Genomic DNA, 23,808 nt, shown 5'->3' with positions numbered 1-23,808 from the left:
TCTCACAAATTTAATTGAGTTTTTTGAAGGGGTAACCAAAAAGGGTAGATGAGGGCAGCGCAGTTATGTTGTCTACATAGACTTTAGCAAGGCCTTTGACAAGGTACCGCATGGTAGATTGTTGCATAAGGTTAAATCTCATTGGATCCAGGGTGAGGTATCTAAATGGATACAAAATTGGCTTCTTGACAGAAGCCAGAGGGTGGTTGTAGAGGGCTGTTTTTCAAACTGGAGGCCTGTGACCAGCGGTGTGCCTCAGGGATCAGTGCTCGGCCCACTGTTATTTGTCATTTATATTAATGATTTGGATGAGAATATAGGAGGCATGGTTAATAAGTTTGCAGATGACACCAAGATTGGTGGCATAGTGGACAGTGAAGAAGGTTATCTAGGAATGCAAGGGGATCTTGATCAGTTGGGCCAGTGGGCTGACAAATGGCAGATGGAGTTTAATTTAGATAAATTCGAGGTGATGCATTTTGGTAGATTGAACCAGGGCAGGACTTACTCAGTTAATAGTAAGGCGTTGGGGAGAGTTACAGAACAAAGAGATTGAGGGGTTCATAGCTCCTTGAAAGTGGAGTCACAGGTGGACAGAATGGTGAAGAAGGCATTCAGCATGCTTGGTTTCATTGGTCAGAACATTGAATACAGGAGTTGGAACGTTTTGTTGCAGTGTACAAGACATTGGTAAGATCACACTTGGAATACTGTGTACAGTTCTGGTCGCCATTTTATGGAAAGGATATTATTAAACTAGAAAGAGTGCAGAAGAGCTTTACTAGGATGCTACCGGGACTTGATGGTTTGAGTTATAAGGAGAGGCTGGATAGACTGGGACTTTATTCCCTCGAGCGTAGGAGGCTGAGGGGTGATCTTATCGCGGTCTATAAAATAATGAGGGGCATAGATCAGCTAGAAAGTCAATATCTTTTCCCAAAGGTAGGGGAGTCTAAAACTAGAGAGTATAGGTTTAAGGTGAGAGGGGAGAGATACAAAAGGGTCCAGAGGGGCAATTTTTTCTCACAAAGCGTAGTGAGTGTCTGGAACAAGCTGCCAGAGGTAGTAGTAGATGCGGGTACAGCTTTGTCTTTTAAAAAACATTTAGACAGTTACATGGGTAAGATGGGTATCGAGTGATATGGGCCAAATTCCTGGGAGGGAAATTTGCTACGGCTCTTCAGGGGGGTTTAAACTAATTTGTCAGGGGGGTGGGAAAAGGAGTTGTAGTCCGGAAGTCAGTGTTGAGGGTAGTGAGGTATTGGGGAAGGTATCAAGGTCAAGGGTGGCTACCAGTAGACAGGAAGGTGGGTTGAAGTGTGTCTACTTCAATGCAAGGAGCACCCGGAACAAGGTAGATGAATTTGGGGCGTGGATTGGTACTTGGGACTACGATGTTGTGGCCATTACGGAGACATGGGTAGAACAGGGAGAGGAATGGTTGTTGGACGTTCCGGGGTATAGATGTTTCAGTAAGTGTAGGGAAGTTGGTAAAAGAGGTGGAGGAGTAGCATTGTTAATCAAAGATAGTTTAACGGCTGCAGAAAGGTACTTCGAGGGGGATCTGCCTACTGAGGTAATATGGGCTGAAGTTAGAAATAGGAAAGGAGGGGGCGTGTTGTTAGGAGTCTACTATAGGCCCCCAAATAGTAATACAGATGTGGAGGAAGAAATTGCGAAGCAGATTATGGATAGGTGTGGAGGTCACAGGGTAGTTGTCATGGGGGACTTTAACTTTCCAAATATTGATTGGAACCGTTGTAGGTCGAATAGTTCGGATGGGGCAGTTTTTGTGCAGTGTGTGCAGGAGGGTTTCCTGACACAATATGTGGATAGGCCGACAAGAGGTGGGGGCACATTGGATTTGGTACTGGGAAATGAACCGGGCCAAGTGTTAGATTTGGTTGTGGAAGAGCACTTTGGAGATAGCGACCACAATTCGGTGTCTTTTGTTACATAGAAACATAGAAAAACTACAGCACAAACAGGCCCTTCAGCCCACAAGTTGTGCCGAACACATCCCTACCTTCTAGACCTACCTATAACCCTCCATCCTATTAAGCTCCATGTACTCATCCAGGAGTCTCTTAAAAGACCCTATTGAGTTCGCCTCCACCACCACTGACGGCAGCCGATTCCACTCGCCTACCACCCTCTGTGTGAAAAACTTACTCCTAACATCTCCCCTGAACCCACCCCCCAGCACCCTAAACCTGTGTCCTCTCGTAGCAGCCATTTCCACCCTGGGAAAAAGCCTCTGAGAGTCCACCCGATCTATGCCTCTCAACATCTTATACACCTCTATTAGGTCTCCTCTCATCCTTCGTCTCTCCAAGGAGAAAAGACCAAGCTCCCTCAGCCTATCCTCATAAGGCATACCACTCAATCCAGGCAACATCCTTGTAAATCTCCTCTGCACCCTTTCAATCTTTTCCACATCCTTCCTATAGTGAGGCGACCAGAACTGAGCACAGTACTCCCAAGTGGGGTCTGACGAGGGTCTTGTATAGCTGCATCATTATCCCCGGACTCCTAAACTCAATCCCTCGATTGATAAAGGCCAGCACACCATACGCCTTCTTAACCACCTCCTCCACCTGCGGGGCCGATTTTAGAGTCCTATGGACCCGGACCCCAAGGTCCTTCTGATCCTCTACAGTACTAAGAGTCTTTCCCTTTATATTGTACTCTTTCATCCCATTTGACCTACCAAAATGAACCACGACGCATTTATCTGGGTTGAAGTCCATCTGCCACTTGTCCGCCCAGTCTTGCATCCTATTTATGTCCCTCTGTAACTTTTGTTATTGCAATGGCGAGGGATAGGGCCGTACGGCAGGGCAAGGTTTATAATTGGGGGAGAGGTAATTATGATGTGATTAGGCAAGAATTAGGGGGCATAAGATGGGAACAGAAACTGTCAGGGAAAGGCACTAATGAAAAGTGGAACTTTTTCAAGGAACAAATACTGTGTGTCCTTGATAGGTATGTCCCTGTCAGGCAGGGAGGAAATGGCCGAGTGAGGGAACCATGGTTCACAAAAGAGGTGGAATGTCTTGTAAAAAGGAAGAGGGAAGCTTATGTAGGGATGAGGAAACAAGGTTCAGATGGCTCGATTGAGGGTTACAAGTTAGCAAGGAATGAGCTGAAAAAGGGGCTTAGGAGAGCTAGGAGGGGGCATGAGAAGTCCTTGGTGGGTCGGATCAAGGAAAACCCCAAGGCTTTTTACTCTTATGTGAGGAATAAAAGAATGACCAGGGTGAGGTTAGGGCCGGTCAAGGACAGTAGTGGGAACTTGTGTATGGAGTCAGTAGAGATAGGAGAGGTGATGAATGAATACTTTTCTTCAGTGTTCACCAAGGAGAGCGGCCATGTTTTTGAAGAAGAGAGGGTGTTACAGGCTAATAGGCTGGAGGAAGTAGAGGTTCAGAGGGAGGATGTACTAGCAGTTTTAAATAAACTGAAGGTCGATAAGTCCCCTGGGCCTGATGAAATATATCCTAGGATTCTTTGGGAGGCAACGGATGGGATTGCAGAACCTTTGGCTTTGATCTTTGGGTCCTCACTGTCCACAGGGATGGTGCCAGAGGACTGGAGAGTTGGGAATGTTGTTCCTCTGTTTAACAAAGGGAATAAAAATGACCCTGGTAATTATAGGCTGGTTAGTCTTACTTCGGTGGTTGGTAAGTTGATGGAAAAGGTCCTCAGGGATGGGATTTACGACCATTTAGAAAGATGCGGATTAATCCGGGATAGTCAGCACAGATTCGTGAAGGGCAAGTCGTGCCTCACAAATTTGATAGAATTTTTTGAGGAGGCTACTAAGTGTGTTGATGAAGGTAGGGCAGTTGATGTCATATACATGGATTTTAGTCAGGCGTTCGATAAGGTCCCCCATGGTCGGCTTATGATGAAAGTAAGGAGGTGTGGGATCGAGGGAAAGTTGGCCGATTGGATAGGTAAGTGGCTATCTGATCGAAGACAGAGGGTGGTGGTGGATGGAAAATTTTCAGACTGGAGGCAGGTTGCTAGCGGAGTACCACAGGGATCAGTGCTTGGTCCTCTGCTATTTGTGATTTTTATTAATGACTTAGAGGAGGGGGCTGAAGAGTGGATCAGTAAATTTGCTGATGACACCAAGATTGGTGGAGTAGTGGATGAGTTGGAGGGCTGTTGTAGGCTGCAAAGAGACATAGATAGGATGCAAAGCTGGGCTGAAAAATGGCAAATGGAGTTTAACCCTGATAAATGTGAGGTGATTCATTTTGGTAGGACAAATTTAAATGTGGATTACAGGGTCAAAGGTAGGGTTCTGAAGACTGTGGAGGAATAGAGAGATCTTGGGGTCCATATCCACAGATCTCTGAAGGTTGCCACTCAAGTGGATAGAGCTGTGAAGAAGGCCTATACTGTGTTAGCTTTTATTAACAGGGGGTTGGAGTTTAAGAGCTGTGGGGTTATGCTGCAACTGTATAGGACCTTGGTGAGACCACATTTGGAATATTGTGTGCAGTTCTGGTCACCTCACTATAAGAAAGATGTGGAAGCGCTGGAAAGAGTGCAGAGGAGATTTACCAGGATGCTGCCTGGTTTGGAGGGTAGGTCTTATGAGGAAAGGTTGAGGGAGCTAGGGCTGTTCTCTCTGGAGCGGAGGAGGCTGAGGGGAGACTTAATAGAGGTTTATAAAATGATGAAGGGGATAGATAGAGTGAACGTTCAAAGACTATTTCCTCGGGTGGATGGAGCTATTACAAGGGGGCATAACTATAGGGTTCATGGTGGGAGATATAGGAAGGATATCAGAGGTAGGTTCTTTACGCAGAGAGTGGTTGGGGTGTGGAATGGACTGCCTGCAGTGATAGTGGCGTCAGACACTTTAGGAACATTTAAGCGGTTATTGGATAGGCACATGGAGCACACCAGGATGATAGGGAGTGGGATAGCTTGATCTTGGTTTCAGATAAAGCTCGGCACAACATCGTGGGCCGAAGGGCCTGTTCTGTGCTGTACTGTTCTATGTTCTAAATGCAGGCAATTGGGATTAGCTTAGTGGCAAAAACTGGGTGGCATGGACAAGTTGGGCTGAAGGGCCTGTTTCCATACTGTAAACCTCTGTGACTCTAAGCAAAGTAAAGGAAACAAATGCGAAATTGTCCATTTTGGCATGAGTCGGTGCTGCTCGAGAGAGAGGTTGATATGTACATGTGGTGGCACGATGCACTTGAGTGTGGATCTCAGACTCTGTGTGTCTGTGTATACCCTGTTTGAGAGCAGATTTCCACTCCATCTGACGAAGGAGCAGCGCTCTGAAAGCTAATGGCATTTGCTACCAAATAAATCTGTTGGACCTTAACCTGGTGTTGTTAAAACTCTTACTGAGTTTCATCATCATAGAATCCCGATAGTGCAGAAGGAGGCTATTCAGTCCATCGAGTCTGCACCAACTCTGTCAGAGCATCTTACCCAGGCCCTATCCTCATAACCCCATGTATTTACACAGCTAGTCCCCCCTAACGTACACATCTTTGGAGTGTGTTAGGAAGCTGGGGCACCCGGAGGAAACCCAAGCAGACACGGGGAGAACATGCAAACTCCACACAGACAGTCACCCAAGGCCAGAATTCAACCCAGGTCCCTGGCGCTGTGAGGCAGCAGTGCTAACCACTGGGCCGCCCGATTCTGCCGGAATACTGACACAGCTGGAATCACCAAACCACAAACAAGACCCCCGAAGTGATATTGGCCACTGGGTGTTTGGGTAGTTACATTGGGTGTCCTCACTAACATGGTCCAATTTACTGAAGATGTCTGTGTCCTTGACCTTAGGAACAAAGTTGGCTCAAGCAAAGAAATTCAATGATCCTGAAGATTCCTGTAAAATCATGGTCGCTACTGATGCCATTGGGATGGGTTTGAATCTGTGAGTATACCACAGTCTTTATTCTGTTCTTTCCCCTCTGCCCAGTGACTCATGCTGAAGTACAGTTCACAGCTTATTTTCATGGTTGTTATCTCCTCCCATTCAGATAAATGCTGATCGAAACACACCTCATTGGGTCATTCTTTGAGTGAGCATCTGTAGCCAGTTGAACTGAGTCCACTGGCTGAGCGGCACATGAAGTCCAGAAAGGAGCAGAAGCTTTACCTGTTCATTCATTCTCATTGTCACCTTTACCAGAGGGTGTCCTGTAATATGAAGCTGCTTCCACTGTGGATCACTGGGCAGGGAGGAACCTCACTTTTCCATCTAATAATCTGTTAGCACAACATTCTCTCTGTTTTATTTAGGAGCATAAAACGCATCATTTTCAATTCTCTGGTGAAACCCAGTATAAATGAGAAGGGCGAGAAGGAGATGGACAGGATAACCACTTCACAGGCTCTGCAGATTGCCGGGAGAGCTGGCAGGTTCAGCTCAGCCTTTAAGGAAGGGGAAGTCACTACAATGCATCGCGATGACCTTCCAGTACTCCAAGAGATCCTGAGCAGAACTGTCGAACCTATCGAGGTGATCATTACTTAGAAAGCAGGATGCGAGCCAAGGCCGGCTGTGCAGGGGACCACAGTGAATAGAGGAGAGACAAGGAAGTAGGCAGGTGTCACTGAGTCTTACCATTGTCTAGATTGCAGGAGGAAGGGAAAACTGAGGAATTCCATAATGTTGAGAGCCTTTTGAGTGAAAGAAGTAATGCAATGATATTAGCACAAGCTTCAGGGAGGAGGACAAGTCTGTAAGGCACATTAGAATGAGTGACTAAGAACCTGAATTAATAACTTTGGGAACAAATTCAAATTTCATCATGGTAAATTGGGCAATTGAGTTCACTAAATCTACCAGACCACCAAAAAAATCTAATAGGTTCCTTTGTGCATGTGACTCCAGTCTCAGATTACATGCCCTTGAGGTAACAAAGATGGGCATTACATATTGCTCAGTCAGTTTGGCATGTAGATCAAGAACAAATGAAAAGAAAACTAACGTTTTGGATTTAGGGATGTTACATGTGGGAATTTGGTGCTGAATGGAAAAAAGATGCTCCTTTTTCTATCTTTATTTCAACCACTGGCAGCAGTTGAGTCTCCCTTTGTCTCCAAGCTAGGAGAGTGTAACTTTCTGTTGCTCCAGCTGTATTGATTTTAGTAACTGTCTAATTGATTAGTATATGGTGGTGTGCCATGACTGTAGTATGTGGTAATCTGTGGAATGTAGTGCAGTCCAGACAACCAGAATCTGCAGTAACTGTCTACAGCTTGACAAAATTTGGCTCTGAATTGTTGAGTTGGAGTCTGAATTGCAGACATTGTGGGACATCAGGGAGGGAGGGGTGTCCTTGTTCATGAGTCACTGAAAGCTAACATGTCGGTACAGCAAACAAGAAGGCAAATGGCATGTTGGCCATTATTGTAGCAGAGTTTTGAGTACAGGAGCAAAGATGTTTGAGAACATTACATGCGCAGTGGACAATGGGGAACCTGTGGATGTGGTGTATCTGGATTTCCAGAAGGCATTTGACAAGGTGCCTCACCAAAGACTGCTACATAAGATAAAGGTGCACAGTGTTACGGGTAATGTATTAGCATGGATAGAGGATTGGTTAACTAACAAAGCAAAGAGTGGGGTAAATGGGTGTTTCTCTGGTTGGCGATCAGTGACTAGTGGTGTGCCTCAGGGATCAGTGTTGGGACCGCAATTGTTTACGATTTACAGAGATGATTTGGAGTTGGAGACCAAGTGTAGTGTGTCAAAATTCGCAGATGACACTAAGATGGGTGGAAGAGCAAAGTGTGCAGAGGACACTGAAAGTCTGCAAAGGGATATAGATAATCTAAGTGAGTGGGCGAGGGTCTGGCAGATGGAGTACAATATTGGTAAATGTGAGGTCATCCATTTTGGTAGGAATAACAGCAAAATGGACTATTACTTAAATGGTAAAAAATTGCAGCATGCTGCTATGCAGAGGGACCTGGGTGTCCTTGTGCAGGAATCTCAAGGAGTTGGTTTGCAAGTGCAGCAGGTAATTAAGAAGGCAAATGGAATTGTGTCCTTCATTGCTAGAGGGATGGAGTTTAAAAACAGTAAGATTATGTTGCAGCTGTATAAGGTGCTGGTGAGGCCACACCTGGAGTACTGTGTACAGTTTTGGTCTCCTTAGTTGAGAAAGGACATACTGGCACTGGAGGGGGTGCAGAGGAGATTCACTAGGTTGATTCCGGAGTTGAGAGGGTTGGCTTATGAGGAGAGACTGAGTAGACTGGGGCTATACTCATTGGGATTCAGAAGAATGAGGGGAGATCTTATAGAAACATATAAGCTAGAAGCAGGGAAGTTGTTTCCACTGACGGTTGAAACTAGAACTCTAGGGGACATGGCCTCAAAATAAGGGGGAGCAGATTTAGGACTGAGTTGAGGAGGAACTTCACATAAAGGGTTGTGAATCTGTGGAATTCCCTGCCCAGTGAAGCAGTTGAGGCTACCTCATTGAATGTTTTTAAGGCAAGGGTAGATAAATCTTTGAACAGTAAAGGAATTAAGGGTTATGCTGAGCGGGTGGGTAAGTGGAGCTGAGTCGACAAAAAGATCAGCCATGATCTTATTGAATGGCAGAGCAGGCTCGAGGGGCCAGATGGCCGACTCCTCCAAGTTCTTATGACTCATGATGTCCCCCTGCAATTCCATTGAGCCTTGGTGACACCACACCTGCAATATCGTGTAGTTTTGTCTCCTCACCAAGGAAAGATATACTTACCAAAGAGGGAGTGCAACAAAGAGTCATCAGACTGATTCCTAGGGTAGCAAAATTGTTCTATGAGGAGACTGAGCCTATAATCTCTGTCAAAAAATGAAAGGTGATTTAATTGAAGCATACAAAATTCTTACAGGAGGACTGAAGTTTCCCTTGGCAGGTGGGGGAAAATGGGGTGGCACAGTCTCAGAATAAGGGGCAGACCATTTAGGACTGAGATGAGGAGCAATTTCTTTCCTCAGAAGGTGATGAATCTTTGGAATTCTGTATCCCAGAGAGCTTTGCAAACTTGGTCACTGGGGATGTTCACGGCAGGGATCGATGCATCTACCCTATCTAGTACTGTTAGAATTTTATAGGTTTCTGTGAGAGCTCCCTATATTCTTTTAAACTGCAGCGAATATAACCCTAACCAACTCCGTTTCTCCTCATGTCAGTCCCACTATCCTCATGCGTCAGTCCCACCATCCCAGGAATCAGTCTGGTAAACCTCTGCACTGCAAGAATATCCTTCCTCAGATAAGGAGACCCAAACCCCACACAATACTCCAGATAAGGCCCTGTGTAATTGTAGCAAAAGATCCCAGCTCCTGTACTCGAATCCTCTGGCTATAAAGGTCAACATATCATTTGCCGCCTTTACAACCTACTGTACCTGCGTGTATGCTTTCAGCGACTGGTATACAAGGACACCCAGGTCTCGTTGCACATTCCCTTCTCTTAATTTATAGCCATTCAGATAATAATCTGTCTTCCTGTTTTGCTACCAAAGTGGATAACCTCACATTTATCCACATGATACTACATCTGCCATGTATTTGCCCACTGACTCAACCTGTCCAAATCACACTGAAGCATCTCTGCATCCTCCTCACAGCTCACCCTCCCATCCAATTTTGTATCATCTGCAAATTTGGAGATATTACATTTAGTTCCCCTATCTAAATCATTAATATATATCGTGAATAACTGGGGTCCCAGCTCTGTTCCCTATGGTACCCCGCTAATCATTGTCTGCCATTTGGAAAATGACCTGATTATTCCTATTCTTTGTTTCCTTTCTGCAAACCAGTTTTCTATCCATCTCAATACACTACCCCAATCCCATGCACTTTAATTTTACATGCTAGTCTCTATGTGGATTTTGTTGAAAGCTTTCTGAAAGTCCAAATAAACCACACCCACTGACCCCTCCCCCATCAACTCTGAGTTACGTCCTCAAAGAATTCCAGTAAATTTGTCAAGCATTTTTCCCTTTCATAAATCCATGTTGACTCTGTCCAATCCTGCCACTGTTTTCCAAGTGTTCTGCTATAAAATCTTTGATAATTGATTCTAGACTTTTCCCCACTACTGATGTCAGGCTGATTGGTCTGTAATTCCTTGTTTTCTCTCTACCTCCCTTTTTAAATAGTGGGGTTACATTAGCCATCTTCTGATCTGTTGGAACTGTCCACAGACTATAGAATCTTGGAAGATGGCCACCAATGCATCCACTATTACTCGGGCCACTTCCTTAAGCACTCTTATCGGGCCCTGGGGATTTATTGGGCTTCAATCCCATCAATTTCCCCAACACCATTTCTCTACCAATACTGATCTCCTTCAGTTTCTCCCTCTCACCAAACCACATTCCCAACATTTCTGATACGATATTTGTATCTTTCAATGTGAAAACGGAACCAAAGTATGTATTCAGTTGGTTTTGCCATTTCTTTGTTCCCCATTACAAATTCCCCTGTTTCTGACTGTAAGAGGCCTACATTTGTTGTCTTCAATCTTTTTCTCTTCACATACCTATAGAAACCTTTATGATCCCCACAAGTTTACTCTCGTACTCTATTTTCCCCTTCTTTGTCCCTTGTTCATCCTTTGCTGAATTCCAAACTTCTATTTTTTCTGGCCAAGCTGTATGCCTCTCCCTTGGATCTAATACGATCTCTAATTTCCCTTGTAAGCTATGGTTTGGCCACCTTTCCAGTTTTACTTTTGCGCCAGACAGGAATGTTTGCCATTGCCTATCCACCGTCATCCCTTTAAGTAATCTTTTCCAATCAGTCATTGCTAACTCACGCCTAATATCATTGTAGTTTCCTTTATTAAGATTTAAGCCCTCGTTTCAGAATCAACTACCCCACTCTCCATCTTGATGAAGAATTCTATCATGTTATGGTTGCTCATCCCCAAGGGATCTCACACAACTAGATTGGAAATTATTCCTTTCTCATTACACAAGACCCAGTCTAGAATGGCCTGTTCTCTAGTTGATTCCTCAACATATTGATCCATGAAACCATCCAGTGTACACTCCAGGAATTCTTCCTATATATATTTGTGACTAATTTGATTAGCCCAGTCTATATGCAGATTAAAGTCACCCATAGAAACCCTACAGTGCAGAAAGAGGCCATTTGGCCCATCGAGTCTGCACCGACCACAATCCCACCCAGGCCCTACCCCCTTATCCCTACATATTTACCCACTAACCCCTCTAACCTATGCATCTCAATTTTAGCATGGCCAATCAACCTAACCTGCACATCTTTGGACTGTGGGAGGAAACCGGAGCACCCGGAGGAAACCCACGCAGACACGAGGAGAATGTGCAAACTCCACACAGACAGTGACCCAAACCGGGAATCGAACCCAGGTCCCTGGAGCTGTGAAGCAGCAGTGCTAACCACTGTGCTACCGAGTCCCCCATAATTACAAATGTTCCTTTACCACAGTCATCTCTAATTTCCTGTTTAATAACATTCCCAACATCACCACTATCATTTGGGGGTCTATATACAATGCCCACTAATATTTTTTGCCCCTTAGTGTTTCTTAGCTCTACCCATACTGATTCCACATCATTGGAGCTCATATCCTTCCTCACTATTGTGTTAATTTCCTCTTTAACCAGCAATGCAACCCCTCCACCTTTTCCTTTTTGTCTGTCCTTCCTAAATACTGAATACCCCTGGATGTTCAGTTCCATCCCTGGTCACCCTGCAGCATGTCTCCATAATCATGGCTATGTTATTTATAATTTATTTGCGCAATTTATTCATCCACTTAATTGTGAATGCTCCACACATTAAGGCACAAAGCCTTAAGGCTTCTCTTTTTTACATTTCTTGTCCCGTTCCCATTAATTTACACTGTGACCTTGTTTGATTCTGGCCCTTAAATCTTATTCCTCTTTCTGTATTTTGCTCTTGTTCTTGATTTCCTGCTCCTCTGACACCTTGCACAGGTTCCCATCCACCTGCTCAACCACTCGAGTAAATATTCCCCCTCGGACATCAGTCCCGGTCCTGCCCACGTGTGACCTGTCTAGTTTGCACTAGTCCCACCTCCCCAGAACCATTCCCATGTCCCAGGAATCCTAAACCCTCTCGCTCGCGCCATCTCTTCAGTCAAGTATTCATCCAATTACATCCTGCTATTTCTACTCTGGCTAGCACATGGCACTGGCGGCAATCCTAAGATCACTACATAGAAAAATACAGGACAGGAACAGGCCCTTCGGCCCTTCAAGCCTATGCTCTTTGAGGTGCTACTTTTCAACTGACTTCCTAACTCCCTATATTATGCTTTTAGGAACCCATCCATTTTTTTCCCCCTATGTCATTTGTGCCACTGTGTACTATGACCACTGACTGTTTACCCTTCCCCTTCAGAATGCACTGCAACCACTCTGAGACATCCTTGATCTGCGCACTAGGAAGGAAACATAGCATCCTGGAGTCTCGTTTGCAGCCACAGAAACACCTGTCTATTCCGCTTACGCTTGAATCCCTTATAATTATTGCAGCCCCACACTTTTTACACCTCCCCTCTGCAGCAGAGCTAACCATGATGCAACGAATTTGGCTGTTGTTGCTTTCCTGAGGGCCATTCCCCTCAACAGTATCCAAAATGGTATATCTGTTTTTCAGGGGAATGGCCACAGGAGATTCCTGCACAGCCTGCCTAGAACAAAGAACAATACAGCACAGGAACAGGCCCTTCGGCCCGCCAAGCCCGTGCCGCTCCCTGGTCCAAACTAGACCATTCTTTTGTATCCCTCCATTCCCCCTCCATTCCCACTCCGTTCATATGGCTATCTAGATAAGTCTTAAACGTTCCCAGTGTGTCCGCCTCCACCACCTTGCCTGGCAGCGCATTCCAGGCCCCCACCACCCTCTGTGTAAAATATGTCCTTCTGATATCTGTGTTAAACCTCCCTCCCCCCCCCACCCCCTCACCTTGAACCTATGACCCCTCGTGAACGTCACCACCGACCTGGGGAAAAGCTTCCCACCGTTCACCCTATCTATGCCTTTCATAATTTTATACACCTCTATTAAGTCTCCCCTCATCCTCCGTCTTTCCAGGGAGAACAACCCCAGTTTACCCAATCTCTCCTCATAACTAAGCCCCTCCATACCAGGCAACATCCTGGTAAACCTCCTCTGTACTCTCTCCAAAGCCTCCACATCCTTCTGGTAGTGTGGTGACCAGAACTGGACGCAGTATTCCAAATGCGGCCGAAACAATGTTCTATACATCTGCAACATCAGACCCCAACTTTTATACTCTATGCCCCGTCCTATAAAGGCAAGCATGCCATATGCCTTCTTCACCACCTTCTCCACCTGTGACGTCACCTTCAAGGATCTGTGGACTTGCACACCCAGGTCCCTCTGCGTATCTACACCCTTTATGGTTCTGCCATTTATCGTATAGCTCCTCCCTACATTATTTCTACCAAAATGCATCACTTCGCATTTATCAGGATTGAGCTCCATCTGCCATTTCTTTGCCCAAATTTCCAGCCTATCTATATCCTTCTGTAGCCTCTGACAATGCTCCTCACTATCTGCAAGTCCTGCCAAGTTTGTGTCGTCCGCAAACTTACTGATCACCCCAGTTACACCTTCTTCCAGATCATTTATATAAATCACAAACAGCAGAGGTCCCAATACAGAGCCCTGCGGAACACCACTAGTCACAGGCCTCCAGCCGGAAAAAGACCCTTCCACTACCACCCTCTGTCTTCAGTGACCAGGCCAGTTCTCCACCCATCTCGCCACCTCTCACTTTATCCCATGAGATCCAACCTTTTTCACCAGCCTACCATGAGGGACTTTGTCAAACGCTTTACTAAAGTCCATATAGACTACATCCACGGCCCTTCCCTCGTCAACCATTCTAGTCACTTCTTCAAAAAACTCCACCAGGTTAGTGAGGCATAACCTCCCTCTCACAAAACCATGCTGACTATCGTTAATGAGTTTATTCCTTTCTAAATGCGCATACATCCTATCTCTAAGAATCTTCTCCAACAACTTCCCCACCACGGACGTCAAGCTCACCGGCCTATAATTACCCGGGTTATCCTTCCTACCCTTCTTAAATAACTAGTGCTAGTCCTCTTGCTCTGCCTCATGGTCACCCGTTCCCTTGCTGCCGGAGGAGCCTTGGCCTGCAGTGTGACCACCTCTATATGCGTAATATCCACAATGCTCTCCACTTCGCGGATGCTCCACAATGCCCTCAGCCGCTTCTCCAATTCCAAAACCCGGGCTTCCAGGATCTGCAGTTGGAGACATTTCTTGCACACAAGCTGGTCCCGGGCAATGGAAATATTCCCGGCTTCCCACATGGAGCAAGAGAAGCACACCATGGCTTTGAGCTCTCCTGCCATGACTTCCCGCTTTAAATTACACCTTCGGAAGCTAGTTAACATCAGATAATATCAATTACTCTAGGGTCCTTCTTCCCTGGTGCTTGTTACCACAGAATATACCCTGACAAACTATAAACCACAAAAAGACCTTACAAACTATAAGCGATGTGAGCTATAAACTATAGCATGGATAAGATGATTGGTTAATGGACAAGTGTTGAGACCTCATTTACAATCTGTATTAATGATTGAAGAAACAGTAATGTATCCAGTTTGTTGATGATGCAAAGCTGGGTGAAAAGGTAAGCTGTGGGGAGGATACAGAGAGACTGCTAAGTGATTTAGGCAGATAACGTGGGTGAGCAGCAAAATAGCAGCTGGAGTATAATGTAGGGAATGTGAAGTTATTTGGTCGCAAGAATGGAAAAGCAGAATATTTTTCAAAAGGTATGACTTATAAATGATATTCTTGGGTATATTTGTACAAAGAATACAATAAGTTAGCATGCAGGTACAGCACGCAATTATTACAAGGGAATTGGCATACAAGAATAAATAAGTCTTGCCACATCTGGAATGCTGCATGCAGTTTTGGTCTCCACATTAAAGAAAGGATATACCTGTAATGGAGGTGGTATAGCAAAGGTTCACTAAATTGGTTTCTGACATGATGGGGTTGTCCTGTTGAGAGGCTAAGTAAATTGTGCCTATATTATTTGAATAAAATTCTGAAGTGACTTGACAGTGTCGATGCTGAGAGATTGTTTCCCTTGGTCAGGGAATGTAAAAAGGGAACACAGTCTCAAAATATGGGACCAATCATTGAGTGAAGAAATTTCTCCACATATCAATCCTAAAAGGATGTGAATGTTTGAAATTCTCTACCCCACAGGTTGTAGATGCTCATTGTTAAATATATTTAAATTGGATGGGCAGATTTCTGGTGTCTCCGGGAATTGACGGATATGGGGAGCAGGCAGGAAGCTGGAGTTAAAGCCTATAGACAATGGTTGGCCATGATTGTTTTGAATTGCTGAGCAGGCTTGCAGGGTCATTTACTCCTGCTGCTCTTTCTTGTGTTGTATCGTGTTGATAGCGAACACCAAAAAGGATTCATACAGAAGAGGAAAACTTGGAAATCATGATCTTATTGAATGGCTGAGCAGGCTCGAGACCAAATAGCCGACTTCTGATCCTATTTCCTATCTTCGTATGGGGGTGAGATTGGAGCTGCCTTTCTTGCTTTCTGCTTATCCTTTGAGTCCTGTGTTCACTGCCTGATAGGGTGGTCGAGGCGGGAACCCTCACAACATTTAAGAAGTATTTACATGAGCACTTGAAACACCACAGCACGCAAGGCTACTGACCAAGTGCTGGCAAATGGGATTAGAATAGATAGGTGCTTGATGGCCACCACAGATATGATGGGCTGAAGGGCCTCTATCGATGACTATATGCATCCATATTTATTAGCGAGAGCCTGGATTGCACGGTTTCCTTTCAGTTCACATTACTGGCATCTCACATTTCTAACCAGAGAAGTTCAGTAAAATGTGACGTTTAAAAGCATTGCAGCCTGTATTTGTTTCCAGTTCCACAGGCCAGTCTTAGCGGGTTTTAAGGACATGAGAGAGGATGGTCCCTCGGATTGTGTGTTTGGGGGAGGTATGGTGGGGTGCCTGGTGCCCAAGCTCATAACACCCTCTTTGAGAATGTGCAAGTGTTGATAGTGAGTAAAATGGGGAAAGTATTCATTTGTTAATCTGTGTGAACTTTTGAAGGCAGCAGGATTACACCCCACGGCGGACCAGATTGAGATGTTTGCTTACCAGCTGCCTGATGCCACCTTGTCCAACCTGATTGTAAGTGTTTCACTTGGAGCCACTGCGAGATCAGCTTGTTGTGAAGTCTCTTCATAAGAACAGTTTATTTACTGGCTGCTTCTATACAGATTTGAAATTCATGTGATGTCCCTTTATTTTTTCTGTATCTTTCTCTAATTTGCAGGATATATTTGTAAGCCTCTCGCAGGTAGATGGGCTATATTTTGTGTGCAATATTGATGATTTCAAGTTTCTGGCTGACATGATTCAGCACATCCCACTGAACCTCCGAGTGCGATATATCTTCTGCACTGCGCCAATCAACAGGAAGCATCCCTTTGTCTGCACCTCTTTTCTAAAGGTATGTTGCTCACCAACCTCTCCTTGAGTGGGCTCATATCCCCTGCTGTCAGACCCTCTATACTTCAACACAGTATTAAGCAAATATATAAATAAAACAGCTGTCCTGCCAGTGGAGGGCAGATGCTGTTGTATATTGGAAAATGCAGCAGCCAGTTTGTGCATGACAAGCTCTGACAAACAGCAAAATAATCATGAGATGATGTAGTGATATTGATTGAGGGGTAAATAGGGGCCAGATACTAGAGAGAACTTCTCTGTTCTTCAATGAGTGCAGCAGGAACTTGTGCATTTATCTAAGAAAGCAGCCAGAGCCTAAGTTTGACATATAATTTAAAAGATAGCATCTCTAACACTGCAGCACACAGTCACCCTCTGCTGTGGGAGGTGAGTGCCACCAGTGAGGCAAGTTGTGTTTTTCTAGAACTCTGAACAGCAATTTCCTGAAGTAGAGACGAAGTGGATTAAGTAGCAGTGCCATTCCTGCACCATACCGAAGATGCCAGTAATTGTCTCCATCAGTGTTGGCTTTAATGTATTCACATATCTTCGAAATTCCCTTCAGAACGTCTAATACCCCACAGACTATTGGAGAGCTCTGTGAATCAGAAAATAGTTTTGTTTAAATATATCATAGAAATCATCATAGAAACCCTACAGTACAGAAAGAGGCCATTTGGCCCATCAAGTCTGCACCGACCACAATCCCACCCAGGCCCTAGCCCCATATCCCTACATATTTACCCATTAATCCCTCTAGCCTACGCATCTCAGGACACTAGGGGCAATTTTAGCATGGCCAATCAACCTAACCCGCACACCTTTGGACTGTGGGAGGAAACCGGAGCACCCGGAGGAAACCCACGCAGACACAAGGAGAATGTGCAAACTCCACACAGACATCTTAATGCATATAATACATCTTGTATATTAATGTGCAAAATTAACTCAGGAAACAGTCTGCCTGCACACACCACAGTTTGTTTATTGACTAACTAAAGCAGCGTAAAATCAGGGATGAATTAGAGAATATACAAATCAGAGGTGAGAAGAGGGGACTATGAAACTAACAATGAGAAACCAGTCAAGATTTAGAAAAACAAGCAACCCTGAATCACCAATGTGGAAAACAGAGCAGGCAAGGCAGGAAAAGATGTGTTCAAAGTTAGTTTCAGATATTTTCCATCATTTTTTTTTGTCTGCTTAACCAATCAGATGAAAATTTAAAGCAATTCTAATAGAAAACATTAACAATTACAATTTGTCTGTTAACCTGATTAAAATTTTAACGGCAGTTTCTATATCTTGGAGAACTGTCATTAGTTTGAAGGCCAGAGCCTCTCACAAAAGCCTGGCCTTGGATTGATGCGGAGTCAAACGTTACTGCTGTTTAAACTGGTGTTTGTTGCCCATTGCAAAAACTGTCCTCTTTTTCTTTCTATTAAGCCTTGTAATATGCTGTTTTATGAGGCCAGAGAATTTATACCTTATGAATCACAATGTGTACTGCTAAGGTGCAGCCATGTTCCTTGAAGCCACAAGCACTAATTATTAACTGGGGAGTTGGTTTAGCTCAGTGGCTGGACAGCTGGTTAGTGATACAGAGCAACACCAACAGTGTGGATTCAATTCCCGTAACAGCTGAGGTTATCCTTCTCAACCTTGCCCCTTGCCTGAGGTGTGGTGACCCTCAGGTCATCTGGGACTCAGGTGACTTTAATTTTAATTATTGAAAACACAGGGTTGGAGTAATCAGCACAGAACCAGGGTAATCAATTAGTCTTTCTATTTGGTCAATTATAAGCTGCAGCTCAGAAGGACCTTGCATTTTAATTTAAGGCAGTTTGTATTTCCAGATTGAAATCTGTATGTGTTAATTGTACTGCCCTTAATGAATTAATTCTACATTTAGTCCATTCTGCTTCTTAAGAATGGTTTGAAATCCTATACAAGTGATGAATGTTGAACAAAGTTTTGAAGGAAGGAAAAGGGAAACATCAGGGAATGAGTTCCGAATCAGGCAGCCATGAACTGCTGTGATAGGTGCCCAAAGGGTGATGCTTCACACACACAAACCATCAACAACAGGGAAAGATATCAGTTGCATTAGTGTTGGGAGATGTGATTACTTTGTGTTTGCATCAACTATATCATCCCATATTATGAAGCAGATTGAAGAAAAACAAACCATTCTGATTGTCTAAATAAATAAAATCAGCAATTTGGACTTTTCTGCAGTCACCAAAATGGCTTTTGACCCCAGGCAGTCGGGAATGGGTGACTCTTCAACAATGGATGGCACAATACATTGGTAATGTGTCATTTTGACATTTGCAGATGTAATTTTGTTGTTTTTAAACTCTGAGTCTGTTTGAATTCTCCAGTTTGCCAGACAATTCAGCAGGAATGAACCGCTGACATTCGACTGGTTATGTCGGCACATTAACTGGCCACTGACACCACCAAAAAATATCAAGGACCTTGTACACTTGGAGGCTGTGCATGATGTTTTGGATCTGTACCTATGGTTAAGGTAAGTTAAGGAACTTGTATCTGTAGTTGAGGCATGTTCTTTAAACTGGCAGCTTTGACACATGTATTACAAAGAAAATTACAGCACAGGAACAGACCCTTTGGCCCTCCAAGCCTGCACTGACAGCTTGGTAAAGTTGGTTTGTTCTAGTGAAACTATTTGGTATGCATTCCTTTAGATTGATTCTGGTCTCTCTTTCTCCTTTCTGGTCCGGATCAGCTTCGATCCCTGGTATGATTAGCTCTGGACTGCTTAGGTCTGTTTTCAGCCTTAGAATCATAGAATCCCTACAGTACAGAAAGAGGCCATTCGGCCCATCAAGTCTGCACCGACCACAATCCCACCCAGGCCCTACCCCCATATCCCTACGTATTTACCCACTAATCCCTCTAACCTACGCATCTCAGGACACTAAGGGGCAATTTAGAATGGCCAATCAACCTAACCCGCACATCTTTTGGACTGTGGGAGGAAACCGGAGGAAACCCACGCAGACACGAGGAGAATGTGCAAACTCCACACAGACAGTGACCCATGCCGGGAATCGAACCCAGGTCCCTGGAGCTGTGAAGCAGCAGTGCTAACCACTGTGCTACCGTGCTGCCCATCTCTGTTCCAAATGAAAAAACTCTAATTTAATCCTCATCATTGCTAAAATTCTCCAGCTGAGGTAGCGTGCTAACAAATCTCCCCTTTACTCCTTCTAGTGTAATCAGATCCTTTATAATACCACACAAATAGGAGCAGGAAACGACCATAAGGCCCTTTGAATCTGCTCTGCCATTCATTTTATCCAGTAAGAGTTTTAAAAACACCAGGTTAAAGTCCAACAGGTTTATTTGGTAGCAAATGCCATTAGCTTTCGGAGCGCTGCTCCTTCGTCAGATGGAGTGGATATCTGCTCTCAAACAGGGCATACAGAGACACAAAATCAAGTTACAGAATACTGATTAGAATGCGAATCTCTACAGCCAACCAGGTCTTAAAGATACAGACAATGTGAGTGGAGGGAGCATTAAGCACAGGTTAAAGAGATGTGTATTGTCTCCAGACAGGACAGCCAGTGAGATTCTGCAAGTCCAGGAGGCAAGCTGTGGGGGTAGTAACCCTGTTAAAACTGTTGTTAAAACTCTTACTGTGTTTACCCCAGTCCAACGCCGGCATCTCCACATCATTCATTTTATCATCATGGCTGATCCTGGGCTTCAACTCTCTTTTCCTTTCAGCACCCCATGTCCCTTAATTCCCTGAGACACCAAAAATCTTATCTATCCCAGCCTTAAATGTATTCAATGATGGAGCATCCCCAACCCTCTGTGGTAGAATTCCAAAGATTCAGAACCCTTTGAGTGAAGACATTTCTCCACATTTCAGTCCTAAATGATCGTCCCTTTATTCTGAAACACTGCCCCCTTGCTATAGGTTCCCCATCCACGGGAAACAACCTCTCAGTATCTACCCTGTCAAGCCCCTTCATTATTTTAAATATTTAAATGAGATCATGTCTCATTTTTAACTCCAGAGAACATAAACCCAGCTTACTCAGACTCTCATCAAAAGACAACGCTCTCATCTCAGGGGCCAATTTAGTGAACCTTCACTATACACCCCCCAATATGCTGACCAAAAGAAAACACATTATTTTTTATTTGTTTATTCATTCATGGGATGTGGGCGTCACTGGTTAGGCAGCCATTTATTGCTCATCCCTAGTTTGCCCTTGAGAAGATGGTGGTGTGCTGCCTTTTTGAATTGCTGCAGTCCGTGTAGTGTAGGTGCACCCACAGTGCTGTTAGGGAGGGAATCCCAGAATTTTGATCCAGTGACAGTGAAAGAACAGCAATATATTTCCAAGTCAGAATGATGAGTGGCTTGGAGGAGAACCTTCAGATGATGGTGTTCCCAGATATCTGTTGCCCTTGTTCTTCCAGATGGTAGAGGTTGTGGGTTTGGAAGTAGCCTTGGTGTCTTGGTGCATTGAGTCATAGATTAGTGAGGTTTACAGCATGGAAACAAGCCCTTTGGCCCAACTTGTCCATGCCATCTTTTTTTTTTAACCAGTAAGCTAGTCCCAATTGCCCACGTTTGGCCAATATCCCTCTATACCCATGTAACTGTCTAAATGTTTTTTAAAAGACAAAATTGTACCCTCCTCTACTACTACCTCTGGCAGCTTGTTCCAGACACTCACCACCCTCTATGTGCACAAATTGCCCCTCTGGAGCCTTTTGTATCTCTCCCCTCTCACCATAAACCTATGCCCTCTAGTTATAGACTCCCCTACCTTTGGGAAAAGATGTTGACTATCTAGCTGATCTATGCCCCTCATTATTTTATAGACCTCTGTAAGATCACCTCTAAGCTCCTACACTCCAGGGAGAAAAGTCCCAGACTATCCAGCCTTTCCTTTAAACTCAAACCATCAAGTCCCGGTTGCATCCTAGTAAATCTTTTCTGCACACTTTCTAATTTAATATCCTTTCTATTACTAGAAATAGAATAATCTCATTCTATTAATATTATACACAGTACTGTACACAGCATTCCAAGTGTGGCCTTACTAATGTCTTGTCCAACTTCAACAAGACGTCCCAACTCCTGTACTCAAAAGTTCTGACCAATAAAACCAAGCATGCTGAATGCCTTCTTCACCACTCTGTCCACCTATGATTCCACTTTCAAGAAGCTAAGAACCTGTACCCCTAGATCTCTTTGTTCTATAATTCTTCCCAACGCCCTACCATTAACTGAGTAAGTCCTTCCCTGGTTCGATCCACCAAATACATCACTTCACATTTATCTAAATTAAACTCCATCTGATATTCATCAGCCCACTGGCCCAATTGATCAAGATCCTGTTGCAACCTTCTTCACTGTCCACTATGCCACCAATCTTGGTGTCATCTGCAAACTTACTAACCGTGCCTCCTAAATTCTCATCCAAATCATTAATATAAATGACAAATAAAGTGGACCCAGCACCGATCGATGAGGCACACCACTGGTCACAGGCCTCTAGTTTGAAAAACAATCCTCTACAACCACCCTCTGTCTTCTATCATCAAGCCAATTTTGTATCCAGTTGGCTATCTCACTTCAGATGCCGTGAGGTTTAATCTGATGCAACAACCCACCATGTGGTGCTTTGTCAAAGGCCTTGCTGAAGTCCATGTAGACAACATCAACTGCACTGCCCTCATCCACCTTCTTGGTTCCCCTTCAAAAAACTCAATCACATTCGTGAGACATGATTTTCCATTCACAAAGCTATGCTGACTGTCCCTAATCAGTCCCTGCATCTCTAAATGCCTGTAGACCCTGTCTCTCAGAATACCTTCTAACAACTTACTACATATGTTAGTCTCCCTGCCTGTGATTCCCAGGCTTTTCCCTGAAGCCCTTAAATAAAGGCACAACATTTGCCATCCTCCAATCTTCAGGCACCTCACATGTGGATCATGTAGATGGTACACACAGCTGCCTCTGTGCGCTGGTGATGAAGGGAGTGAATGTTGAAGATGGTGGCTGGGGTACCAGTCAAGTGGATTGTTTTGTCCTGCATCATGTTGAGATTCTTGAGTGTTGAAGGAACTGTAGTCATCCACGCCAGTGTTACATCCTACTCCTGATTTATGCCTTGTAGATAGTGGACAGGCTTTGGGGAGTCAGCAGGTAGTTACTTGCTGCAGAATTCCCAGCCTCTGACCTGCTCATGTAGCCATATTCTTTATATGGCTCTGTCGAACGGTCATCTAGACTCAAAACGTTGGCTGTACTCTCTTTCCACAGATGCTGTCAGACTTGCTAAGATTTTCTAGCATTTTTCTGTTTTTGTATTTTATATGTTCAGTTCCTGGTCAATGGTAATCTCCAAGCTGTTGATAGTGGGGAATTCAGCAATAGCAATGCCCTGAATGTCGAAAGAAGACAGTTCGATCCTCTCTTAGTGGAGATGGTCATTGCCTGGCATTTGTGTGATGCGAATGTTACTTGCCACTTATCAGCCCAAGCCTGGATATTGCTTCAGTATCTGAGGAGTCGCGACTAGTTTTGAACATTGTGCAGTCATCACTGGGCATTCCCACCTCTGACCCTATGGTGAAAGAAAGGTCATTGATGAAGTAGCTGAAGATGATTGGGTCTAGGACACTCCTCTGAGGAACTCCTGCAGAGAGGTCCTGGGACTAAGAGGATTGACCTCCAATCACCAAAATCATCTTCCTTTGTGTCAGGTATGACTCTAATCAGCAGAGATTTCCCCCAGATTCCCATAGACTCCAGTTTCGCTGGGGCTTCTTGATAACACACTTTGTCAAATGCTGCCTTGATGTCAAGGGCTGTCACTCTCACCTCGTATTCTAGGTGTAGGCTCACCAAAGTCTCATATGATTGTAGCAAGACTTCTTTATTATTTTCTTCCAATTCCCTTGCAGTAAAGGCCAACATATCATTTGATTGCTGTAGCTGTATGCTCACATTTTGTGTTCCTTGTATGAGTACACCTAAGTCTCTCTGAATCTCAACATTTACAAGTTTCACACCCTTTTCAAAATATTCTGCTTTCTATTCTAACAATTTCACACCCCTCTACATTATACTCCATCTACCATCTTATTGCCCATTCACTCAATCTTTTGTGTTCCTCTCTCAGCTTGCATTCTCACCCTGCTTTATCACCAGCAAATTTAA

General features: G+C 44.3%; 1 protein-coding gene across 3 annotated transcripts in view; it reads left to right on the top strand.

The window, feature by feature from the left end:
* supv3l1 (SUV3-like helicase) overlaps positions 1–23,808 on the top strand; it is a 67,934-nt gene that overhangs the window by 33,507 nt on the left and 10,619 nt on the right. For 2 of the 3 annotated variants that reach the window (XM_078223659.1, XM_078223657.1), the window contains exons 7-11: positions 5,827–5,920; positions 6,289–6,508; positions 16,185–16,265; positions 16,411–16,587; positions 18,971–19,119. In XM_078223659.1, coding sequence (XP_078079785.1) covers positions 5,827–5,920; positions 6,289–6,508; positions 16,185–16,265; positions 16,411–16,587; positions 18,971–19,119 — 721 coding nt within the window. The remainder of the gene's footprint in view (positions 1–5,826; positions 5,921–6,288; positions 6,509–16,184; positions 16,266–16,410; positions 16,588–18,970; positions 19,120–23,808) is intronic. The other variant, XM_078223658.1, reaches the window with a different exon arrangement.

This window comes from Mustelus asterias, chromosome 11 (assembly GCF_964213995.1).
Source record: "Mustelus asterias chromosome 11, sMusAst1.hap1.1, whole genome shotgun sequence".
Classification (NCBI taxonomy): Eukaryota; Metazoa; Chordata; class Chondrichthyes; order Carcharhiniformes; family Triakidae; genus Mustelus; species Mustelus asterias.
The sequence above is the reverse complement of the archived record's forward strand: the minus strand, read 5'-3'. Positions and strand labels throughout refer to the sequence as shown.